The following is a 12,469-nucleotide window of genomic DNA, read 5'->3' on the forward strand; positions in this document are numbered from 1 at the left end:
AGGATTATTCTAGGATTTGCACCTTTATCACAATCTACCTTCAAATAATACTATACCATGTTCTGTATAGTGTAAAAGCTTAACAACAGTATATTTCCACTTAGCCCCACTTTAGTGTTTTGTGATACTTTTATTATATATTTTATTTCTACCCCACAATATACTATTATTTTTGTTTTCTATAGCCAATTATTTTAAAAAGAGAAAAGGTTTTTTTGTTATGTTTTTTTTCTTGAGACAGAGTCTCGCTCTTTTGTCCAGGCTGGAGTGCAATGGCGCAATCTCAGCTCATTGCAACCTCCACCTCCTGGGTTCAAGTGATTCTCCTGCCTCAGCCTCCCAAGTAGGTGGGACTACAGGCACCCATCACCATGCCTGGCTAATTTTGTATTTTTAGTAGAGATGGGGATTCACCATGTTGGCCAGGCTGGTCTCGAACTCCTGACCTTGGGTGATCCGCCTGCCTCGGCCTCCCAAAGTGCTGGGATTACAGGTGTGAGCCACCACGCCTGTCCAAGAAAACGTATTTTTAAAATAGTAGCCTACATTTCTATCAATCTGGCACTATTCATGTTTTGTGTAAATTCAAATTTCCATGTTGTTTTTCCCATCATTTTTCTTCCAGGTTTAAAATTTCTGATATTATGGACCTGCTGGTAATAAATTCTCTCAGCTTTTTTGGTCTGAAAATATCTCTACTTAACCTTAGTTTTTAAAAGATACATTCACCACACATACAATTCTAGGGTGACTTTTTTTCTCTTTTTGGCCTTTTAAAGATATCACTCTTGTCTTATGGATTTGATAGTTTCTGATGATGTTCACTTAGTTACACAAAATGTCTCTTTTCTCCCTCTGGCCAAGTTTAAGATGCTCTCTTTTTAACTGGTTTTAGCAATTTGATATAATGTGTCTTGGTGTGTTTTTGTTTGCCCTGACTGAGGTTTACTGAGATTCTTTGATCTCTGTAGTTTTTTTTTTTTTTCCATCAAATCAGAAAATATTTTGGTCATTATTTCTTCAAATACGTTTTTCTGTGCCCTCCTCCCTTTCCTCTTCTGAGATTCCAATTACATCTATGTTAGGCTGTATCATATTGCTCCATAAGTTATTGCTATTTTCGTTTTTTTACATCTTTGTTGCTTTCTCTGGGCTTTAATAAACTATGACTTCAAATGTACCACTTCTGAACTGTCTAACAGATGTTAATCCAATTTAGCTTATTTTTTATTGTCAAATATTACGGATTTAATCTCTAAAAGTTCCATTTGAGTCTTTTTCATATCTTCATTTTTTTCATTTTCATAATACAAATGGCCCTTATTGGTTGCAACAGGCAGTGAAAGAAAGAGAGGACAGAACAACTCCAACTCCTGAGGAAGTGTCCAGAGACTCTGTCATCACCTTCCAAAATAAAAAATCTATTTTGTTCTCATCATGTATTCATGTTTTTTGTTATATCTTTGGGCATATTTAAAAGATACATTATAGCTAATTTGACATTCTTACCTACTATTTACATCATCTCCATCATTTTAAAGTCTGTCTCTGATTATTGATTTTTTTCCCCCTTGTTATGGGTTATTTTTTTCCTGACTCTTTGCCTGCCTTGTAATTTCTCTTTGGATGTCAGACACTGTGTTTTACATTGTTGGATTTTGTTGTATTCCTTTTAAAGAGTGACAAACATTTTTCTTAACATGCAGTTAAGTTACTTAGGATCAGTCTGATTCTTTTAAGACTTAATTTTTAGTTTTGTGAGAGCAGGGCCAGAGCAGCCTTTACATTAGGACTATTTTGGTCCCATTGCTAAAACAACGTCTTTCTGAGGATTCTACCTAATGCCTCATGTAGTAAAAGGTCATTTCACTCTGGCTGATGAGAATAGAACTACTCCTCTAATCCTGTATAAGTACCAGAAATTGTTAGGTCTACAGGATTTAGGTGATTAGAATAATCATTCTTTCCCCAATCTCATGGAATTTTAACCCACATATGCACAGATTAGTAGTCAGCCACAGAGACTCAAGGAGACCCCTCAGCAGATCTCTAGCTCTTTCTCTTCATACAATTTCCTTCTCCTCTTTACTCTGCCTCACAAATTCTAGTTGCCTCTACCTTTCTATCTCCATCTCTTCAATTAGCAAGACCACTGTCAGTTGTTTGGGTTTCCTCTTCCTGAGCCGTAGCAAATTATCTTTAGGAGTTCATCTGGGGCTTTCCTCATTTATTTCCCCTATTCTCAGAGATTGGAGTCCCGTAATGCTTACTGTCTATATCTGAAAATATTTGACTCATATCTTTTGTCCAGTTTCTGGTTGTTTATAGCAGAAGGGCAATTCTTATATCAATTAATCCTTTATGAGTTCTATGATACCATTTTCATGAAAATAAGCATTCAAGGAAGGGCACAAAGACAGCTGGGTGCCATCCATTTTGACCACTTGCAATGTAGTCATATGTTACTTGGTTTCCTCACCTTTATAATAAATATAATAGTAATTATCCTAGAATAATTGGAGAAAAACTTAGACAACACCTATTAGAAAATGCGTATGTGTAAATTTTTGGCAAAGGGCCTGGAAAACATACTGTACATTGGTCATTATCTACGGATGGTAGATGACTTTCACTTGTTTTTGCTCATCTATATTTTCTAAATAACCAAAAATTAACTCATTGCTTTTGTAATAACGGCTGATTAGAAATATTAAAGAGGACTCTTTTTCTAAAAATTAAATATAATTCATGAATATAAATTGAGAATATGTAAATTTGGAAGGATTTTAAAAGACACAATAGGATTGTGATTATAACTAAGTTTTTATTGTACTAGCTATATGGTATTCTTCAGATTAAAGAATGATTTCGGTATACATGGCATCTGTAAAAGATCCAAGGTTACAAAACAAAGGACACTTAACAGCTTAATAATTCTACCTTTCATAATCACGAGATTAATGTTCCCTTTTCAGACACTGAGCTCACCAAATTACCTTTTGACCAGAATTTGGCTTCCCACCTGGGTTTGCTAATCAGGAAGAAATATGCTAATAAACTCAAAAATTGTATTAAGTCTGCTTATGACTTACATTTATGTTGTATATTAATAAACTTATATCACGACATGACTTTTTTTCTATAACCCATTAATCTTTGCATTTCTAACCTACAAAGTGAACATCCAGACTCTGGATTGTGAGGACAGCAGCAAGGTAAAGACAGACTTCCCCAAGCACTATCTTCTCATTCTTCCCAACCAAATGCCATTAACCCATATGATTATTAAGAAGGATTTTTAAAATTCATGGCAGTGATTTCATTATACTCAATTCCCTTTCCTTTAAGCTTATTTGTACATAATGAGTTATTTGGCTCCTTGGTCTTGCTTTTTCATTTCCTTTTTTTTTTTTAAGAGAAAGCATGTGACCAAATAGCCTTCACAGATTCAAATTTTTCTTTAGGCCTATGGTGAGAATTATCTAAAATAAAATGACATTTCTAGCCCACAATTTGAAGAACTGTGCTTATAAATCAAACAAGATCATATACAATGATACATTAGTAGATACTTTATGTTCAAACATCCTAGCTGTAAAAGAAGCATTTTAAAAAGTGTTAACATATACAGATACACCTATCACGAATAAGGAAATTTTTATTCAACAGTGAACATTGCTTCTGTGATATAAACATGAAATAGAGTAAAAATATGCAAAGCATTGTTACCTACCAGATATTTTGCTTACTTTCATAAATATCTACCAAATGAAAAGACCTTAGGAGATAGATGATTTGAGAAGAATGGAAGAGGCAATTTAAAAAGGAATTTGAAAAAATTATTCTGGAAGAAATTTGGTTAACTATTATCATATTTATTCCTAAAAGCCCCCAAAAAGAACTGGATTTCTATTTATACAAAAGTAAAATAAATACACAGAAAAAAAAACCTTCAGCCTCATTTAGTTAACTATCGATGGTAGCAGCATGAGGTTTAAGCACGGAAAAAAAACATACATCATTATGCTAACAGTGACATTATCTAAGCAACAGGGTTTAAAGGCAGATTTGTTTATACCATCAATTTTCTGTTTTCTCCTCACACTGAAAATAACAAATATTGAGATAACCATTATCCAGACATATGTGGATGAAAAACAAAGGCATCTGACTTTTTTTTTTCATCTTTGGTTCTTCTTTCCAAAATGATCAGTAATATATGGCTTTTTAGTCACATAAATTAAAATCCCATTCGGGTATCCTGCAGATCACTTTAACCTTTCAACGACAATCTGAAAAATACAGATTCTTATTTGTTTTAAGCAAAACAAGAAACAACCTGAAACTGGGCACTGATGCTGGGAGGTTTTTTCTTCTTGTGTAAATGAAGAAGAGACTTGGTAATGCGATCTTGTAGTGTCAGTCTTGTCAGGTGCTTTAAAGAATTTACTTCTAGCAAGTGCTGAAAGAAGAGAAAAAATAAATTGCTCACATAAATTAATCTAACAATAAGCCAAAATTCTCAGCCAGTTTTCATCATTTCCTATCTATATGATCATTTCCCATCTTAAATGACTGTAATGAATATGAAAGACTGATATCCAACATTCATTCTATTCTCCTGTCTTCCTCTAGAAGCTAGAAAGCTAAAAAGAAAAGTACACTTCACAAACTCTCTTGCATCTGGAGTTCTGGATATGGTTTAAGTTTACCAATAAAAGGCCCACATGTGAAACTGGGAACGTATAACTGAGGCAGAGGCTCTGACTACTAGTTCTGCTTCTGCTAGCAAAAATGCACATACTTTATGTACTTTTTTTCTGTGGTTCCAGCATCCAGGCACTAGTTTTGTGAATGCTCAGAGGCAGAGTGCAGAACATTTGTGTTGTCATCACAGCTATACTAAATGCAACTTAGCCCTGGAGCAAATAGTTGTAGCAGTTTCTTCCAGATGGCTAAATTACACCACAGGCAGTATATACCGCAAGTAGCAGCTGCACTGACAGCTTCCTGATTTCCTAGCTTTCTAATTACATCTAGGGACATTTCTGCAAATGTTATTTTAACATGTGACTTCTAATGATTTTGTAAGTGCCTACTTAATTCCCTTTCTCCTTAAAAATATCTACTGTAATTACTGTTATCTCAATCCTGACTCACAGAGACAACAATTAAATACCAGGGCGACAGTTAGTGTGCCAGGGACATACACAAAAACAAAGTAGGCTGGGCATGGTGGCACACGCCTGTAATCCTAGCACTTTGGGAGACCGAGGTGGGCAGATCACAAGGTCAGGAGTTGGACACCAGCCTGACTAACATAGTGAAACCCCGTCTCTACTAAAAATACAAAAATTAGGCGGGCATGGTGGCGCGTGCCTGTAGTCCCAGCTACTCAGGAGGCTGAGGCAGGAGAACTGCTTGAACCCGGAAGGCAGAGGCTGCAGCGAGCCGAGATCGAGCCACTGCACACCAGCCCGGGCAACAGTGAGAGACTCTGTCAAAAACAAAAAACAAAAAACAAAAAAACCAAAGCATAGTCCCCATTAACCCTCATCATGATGTACTACACTATAAATTAGGAAAATTGGAGTTAGACCTGAAGCAACTAAAGTATACAAAGTAAAGACAATACAAAAGTATTTGGGAGCTTTTTGAGCCAATCATAATTTTTTAAACCACACAATATTTATGGTAGTGAGTTTGTAAATGAAAAGAATATATCTATACAGACGTAAACTATATGTTATTTAAAAATAAAAAGTCAATGTATGAGAAACAAAAGATTGTGTTAAAAACATGACAAATTTTCAAGCCTAAAGGTATTTATTTTGACAATATAAACATTAATAAAACCATGCAAATTGAAAGAAGTACAACACACATGTAAACAACCTGAATTAAGGAAATGTTATTTCCTACAAATGAAAAGGCTTATTATCTGCATGTAAAAAAAAAAACTTTAAAAAATTCTTAAAAAGACAGATACCACAATAAAAGAAAGGGCAAAGATTATCTGACGAGGCAATTCTCAAAGTAAAAATGGCAAGTAACAAAACCACAATCCATTCAATCTCACTTGTACTGAAGGAAAATGCCATTTCTTTTAAAAGAGGTTTTCTGCATCAGATTGGCCAATACAATTAAGACTGACAAGAGCCAGTATTCATGAGGTGGTGGGGAAATAGACATATACTATATACTCACTGTTCTTAGGAATGTAAATTATTATAACTTTCCTGACAAGAAATTTCACATCTAGATACTTATTCTAAGGAGTTATCAAACAAGATCTATGTTGTTTATAACAATATACTTCAAAAAATAGTGAAAAATTATAGATATGCGATTATATAGAATTATTTATATAAAGTATGCTTCATTTACACAACTGAATACTCCACAGCTCATAAAGTTACTATAAATCTATATTTCCTGACATGGGAAAATATTTGCAAACACTACTGATCAAAAAAAATAGCCATGTAAAACAACATACATGTAAAAAGGGCATTTGTGCTAAATATTAGACAGTTTTTGTTTTATTTTTATTAGCACTTTTGAATTATCACAGCTTCATGGTATGTATATTCTTGAAAAGTAATTTTTCATACTGGTCAAGAATCAATTAGAATAATTTATAGGTTACCCTTACATAAAAACAAATTAGCATTGAAGCCTAAAATAACTCCCCCACTTCCACTTTTAAGACACTATTGAGAAAAAGACCTTGGAAATAAAGTTTGAGTTTAAATTGTTTTTCACTATGAAAAAAACACCAGAGGGACTACGTAAAATAGAATAACTATTAAAAAATCTTTGCTGTCATGTATATTGCAAAAGTTTGAAAAATCAAACATGACATTCATTTCTGCCTCAGAGTCATTCCAATTTTTTTCATTTGCTTGGAATACTTTATAGCCAGGCCCTCACAAGACTTGGTTTTACTTGGCACTGAATTTGTAGTTTAAATGGAACTTTCTTAGAAAGCTCTTGCTTAAACACTGAAAAAATAGCCCACTTCTATGTCAATTACATGTCACTTAATTTTCAACACTGCACATAATATCATCTAAATTATTTTTTCGTTTATTTGTTAATTTGTATATTGTCTTCTTTTTCTCTAAAAAACAACCTTCTGGAGTGCCACGCACTGTGACTCGGGGCTATAATCCCAGAACGGCTGAGGCAGGCAGATCACCTGAGCTCAGGAGTTGGAGACCAGCCTGGGCAACATGGCAAGGCTTCATCCCTACTAAAAGTACAAAATTAGCCAGGCATGGTGGCGAGTGCCTGCGGTCCTAGATATTCGGGAGGTGGAGATAAGGGAGGATTGCTTGAGCTCAGGGGGCAGAGGCTGCAGTGAACCGGGATTGCGCCACTGCACTCCAGCCTGGGTGACAGAGCGAGATACTGACTCAAAAAACAAAAAATAAATAAGAGAGAACCTCCCAGAGGATTCTGACTGTACTGTTCATCCCTGTACCCTCAATTTCTAAAATAGTGTCTGGTTTAGAGCAGGATTCAATAAATATTAGTTTGAATGAATTAAATACCTAGCAACTGGCCAGGTGTGAGGAGGCCGAGAAGACTGGATCACCTGAGGTCAGGAGTTCGAGACCAGCCTGGCCAACATGGCAAAACCCCATCTCTACTAAAAATACAAAAATTAGCCAGGTGTGGTGACAGGCGCCTATAATCCCAGCTACTCAGGAGGCTGAGGCAGGAGAATCGCTTGAACCCGGGAGGCAGAGGTTGAAGGGAACTGAGATCACACCACTGCACTCCAGCCAGGGCGACAGAATAAGACTCCATCTCAAAAAAAAAAAAAAAAAAAAAACCCTAGCAAATAATGAACTTTGAGCAATGCTTTCCCTAACAAGTGGAGACCAGACTTCTTCCCATATACCTAACAATAACCTGGTCAATCAACAATGTTCAGGGTTATTACTAAAGGTCAGGCTCTGCTGTAAGTGCTAGGGATACACTGCATTCAAGTCCAGGCTATTAGGACATTTAAAAATAATTCAATCGCGCATAAGGTTTACGAAAAAAAGACAAAATAGGACCATAAATCTACAGGTAAAGGGATACAGAGTTATTTCCTTTCTTAGGGCTTCAGTTCCTTGTCTACTTCATTCCTTTCTTAATTCCATCATTATGGTTGAGTTTATTAAGCTTAGTTAACCAGTTTATTATTTTTTTCAACAATTATCTACCACTTGCTGTGCAAGGTGCTGTAGGCAAAAAGATTAATAAGATACTGCTTGAATATAGTCTAAATGTTTGAGTCTCCCAAAATTCATATATTGAAACCTAATACTGGTGTGATAGCATTAAGAGGTGAAGGGGAGGGGCCCTTGGGAAGTAGCTGGGTAATGGTATTAGTACCTTGATAGAAGAGGCCCAAAAGAGCTGCCATGTTAAAACACATAGAAGGTATCATTCCATGAGGAGTGGACCATCACTAGACATCAACTCTGAAAACTTGATTTTGAAATTCCCTCCCTCTTGCACTGTAATATATTTATTTTGTTTATAAATTACCCAATCTAAAACATTTTATCATAGCAGCCCAAACAAACTAAGGCATTTCTCATGTTATTAAAAAGGACTAAAATGGGTAATAAAATTAACTTCAAGGCTGGGCACAGTGGCTCACACCTGTAATCCCAGCACTTTGGAAGGCCGAGGTGAGCAGATCACTTGAGGCCAGGAGTTGGAGGCCAGCGAGGTCAATATGGCACAATCCTGTCACTAGTGGAAAAAAAAAAAATAGCTGGGCATGGTGGCGCATGCCCATAATCCCAGCTACTTGGGTGGCTGGGGCACAAGAACTGCTTGAACCCAAGAGGCGGAGGTTGCAGTCAGCCAAGATCGTGCCACTGCACTCCAGCCTAGGTGACAGAGTGAGACTTTGTCTTAAAAAAATAACTTCAAGATTTGAGCCTAAGTGACTATTAAAATGTACTAGGGGAGCAATACAGTAAAATTACTTTGAGCATGAATTTTGAGACAAGGAAGATATCAAAGTACAAATGTATAACTGGACAATGCAGCTGTCACTAAAAGAATGTAATTAAAAAAATAGGTCATGTTAGAAAAGTAGATCTAATACAGGTGACAGTTTCAAGTTATGAGGGAATAAATTCTAACAAGAAAAGTACTACCAAAACAGAGCTACCATCTTGTGGAAGGATGAACTTGATGGAGCTCATGAAAGCTGCCTCTGCATTTCAAGTGGATGCTTCTCTGAAGCAAACTAGGCTAACTTGTTATCCAAAAGGGAACAGCTGTGTGTCATCTCAAAGTTGTACAAACTAAGTGCTGACTGTGGCTCCTGTCAAGAGGTTTGATGGAAAGGCTCCCTGTAATAACAAGGATCTCAGATCATTTTGACTTATCCTGCAAAACCCAACCTAGATGTCATCCCTTCCACCCACTCCTTCCCCCGCACTCCATTCCCTACCTAACTCATCCCTACTTCTTAAATAGAGAACTTAGTCTGGGACCAAATTAGGGAGTTGAGGATATTTGGTCTCCTACTATATACTCAAAAAATTCCTCAGGATAGGGATACATCTTATCTAGCATAGACTGTGCAAACAGAAGATATTTTTAATAAAAAGTTAAAATGAATTAAAAGTAGTAAGAAGTTTAAAAGATATATATTCAATAAGTAAAAAGGTCAAAAAGTTAGTATGAGTCTAAATTCCTTTCCCTCAATGATCTTTTTTCCAATAGCTTTACTGAAACAAAATAAGCTGCATGTATTTAATGCATACACTATAAGTTATGACATATTTATATAGCTATGAAGCCATCACCACAATCAAGATAATGAACATATCCATAGCCCCTAATGCTTTCTTTGTTCCTTCTCCCACTTTGCAACTCCTCTCTTTTCCCTAAAGACTGCATGCTGCTTCCTGGCAATCTTTTATTATTCTTTTTATTTTTTGAGAGTGGAGTCTTACTCTGTCGTCCAAGCTGGAGTGCAGTGACGTGATCTTGGCTCACTGCAACCTCCGCCTCCCGGGTTCAAGCAATTCTCCTGCCTCAGCCTCCTGAGTAGTTGGGACTACAGGTGCATGCCACCATGCCCAGCTAATTTTTTGTATTTTTAGTAGAGACAGGGTTTCACCATGTTGCCCAGGCTTGTCTCGAACTCCTGAGCTCAGGCAATCTGCCCACCTTGGCCTCCCAAAGTGCTGGGATTACAGGTGTGAGCCACTGTACCCGGCCTCTGGCAATCTTTAATCTACTTTAGGTCACTGTATATTTTTGGTTTTTCATCTTTTTTAAAATGACAAATAATTGTATAATTTATGGGGCACAATGTGATATTATGACACATGTATACATTGAGTAGTGATTAAATCAGGCTAAATAAAATACCTCACATACTTATTTCTTTGTGGTGAGATCAGTTGAAATTTACTTGTATGCAACTTTGAAATATATAATACATTATTATGAACCATACTCAACTTGCTACGTAAAAGATCACTAGAACCTGTCTAACTGAAACATTATCCTTTGACCAGTGTTGTCCCTTTCCCATCCCACCCTTACACCCCAAGCCTCTGGGAATCATAACTCTATTATATACTGCTATGAGTTTGGCTTTTTGTTGTTGTTATGGTTAAAAGAAACCTTTTATTTAAAAACAATATGACATTTTAATTTTAATTAGCATTCACTAAGTAGCCAGTTTTTAATTCCTGGGGAGCAAGTATGTATAAATATCAAGCACTATATAATTGATAATTACTAATGTACTTAACATTAGATAATTAAGTTAGTGTCTTCCTCCTTTCCGATTTGTATGCCTTTTATTTCTTTCTCTTGCTTACTTGCTCTGGCTAGGACTTCCAGTACTATGTTGAATAGAGAAAGTGGTGAAAGCAGGCATCCTTGTCTTATTCTAGATCACAGAAGAAAAGCTTTCCATTTTTCCTTGTTTAGTATGCTGTCTGTGAGTCTGTCGTGTGGTCTTTATTATGTTGAGGTACATTCGTTCTGTCTATATCATGAGAGTTTTTATCATGAATGAGTGTTGAATTTTGTCAGATGCTTTATCGGTGTCTATTGAAATAACTGTATAATTTTTTTCCCTTAATTTTGTTAATGTAATGTATCACATTTACCGATTTGCATCTGTTAAACCATTCTTGCATCCCTGGGATGAATCCCACTTAGTCATGATAAGTTATCTTTTTAATGTGCTACTCAATTTGGTTTCCTAGTAGTTTGTTGAGGATTTATGCATCCATGTTCAATCAGAGACACTGTTCTATAATTTTCTTTTTTGTTGTGTTCTTGTCTGGTTTTCTTATCAAGGCCTTGAAAATAAGTTTGGAAGAATTCTCTCTTCTCCATTTTTCTGAAATAGTTTTAAAAGGACTGAGACTCATTCTTCTTCAAATGTTTGGTAGAATTGAGCAGTGAAGCTGTCAGGTACTGGACTTTTCTTCGATGGGAGACTTTTTATTACGGATTTGAACTCATAGTTGTTACTGGTTTCTTCAGATTTTCTATTTCTTCATGATTCAATTTTGGTAGGTTGTATGTGACTAAGAATTTACTCATTTCTTCTAGGTTTTCCAAATAGTTGGCTTATAGTTGTCAGTAATAGGCTCTTATGATCCCTTATATTTCTGTAGTATCAGTCATAATGTCACCTTCTCACATCTCTGAATTTACTTGAATCTTCCTTTTAAAATTTTGTCTAGCTAGAAATCTGTCAATTTTTATCTTTTCAAAACACTAACTCTTAATTTCATTAACGTTGTGGATTTTTTAAGCCTCTATTTCACTTATTTCTGCTATGATCTTTATCATTTCTCTTCTTCTATTAACTTAAGGTTTATTTTGTTCTCATTTTTCCTAGTTCCTTGAGGAATAATGTTACTGGTGGTTTACTGGAGATCTTTCTCACTTACTGACATAGACAATTATTGCTATAAACTTCCCCATTAGAACTGCTTTTGTTGTAGACCATAGGTTTTAGTACATTGCATTTGCATTCTCATTTCTTTAAATTTTTTTAAATTTCCTTTTTAGTATCTCCTTTGACTCATTTGTAGTTCAGAAGCATGTTGTTTAAAAACTATTTCCATATAGTTTCTAAAGAACCTATTATTGATTTCCAGTTTAATCCCTTGTCACAAAAGATACTCCCCAACTTGAAATTTTGTTTTTTATTATTATTATTTTTGAGATGGAGTCTCGCTGTGTCACCCAGGCTGGAGCCCAGTGGCATGATCTTGGCTCACTGCAAGCTCTGCCTCCCAGGTTCATGCCATTCTCCTGCCTCAGCCTCCTGAGTAGCTGGGAATACAGGCGCCTCCCACCACACCCGGCTAATTTTTTTGTATTTTTAGTAGAGACGGGGTTTCACCGCGTTAGCCAGGAGGGTCTCGATCTCCTGATCTCGTGATCCGCCCACCTCGGCCTCCCAAAGTGC

The 12,469-nt window shown here is 36.0% G+C and overlaps 1 protein-coding gene across 5 annotated transcripts in view; it reads right to left on the reverse strand.

Annotated features, from left to right (window-relative positions):
• Nucleotides 1–12,469, reverse strand: part of MYO9A (myosin IXA) — a 304,154-nt gene that overhangs the window by 94,567 nt on the left and 197,118 nt on the right. For all 5 annotated transcript variants that reach the window (XM_030814687.1, XM_030814685.1, XM_030814686.1 and 2 more), the window contains one exon: nucleotides 4,340–4,462. In XM_030814687.1, the coding sequence (XP_030670547.1) occupies nucleotides 4,340–4,462 (123 nt within the window). The remainder of the gene's footprint in view (nucleotides 1–4,339; nucleotides 4,463–12,469) is intronic.

This window comes from Nomascus leucogenys, chromosome 6 (genome assembly GCF_006542625.1).
Source record: "Nomascus leucogenys isolate Asia chromosome 6, Asia_NLE_v1, whole genome shotgun sequence".
NCBI classification, from domain to species: Eukaryota; Metazoa; Chordata; class Mammalia; order Primates; family Hylobatidae; genus Nomascus; species Nomascus leucogenys.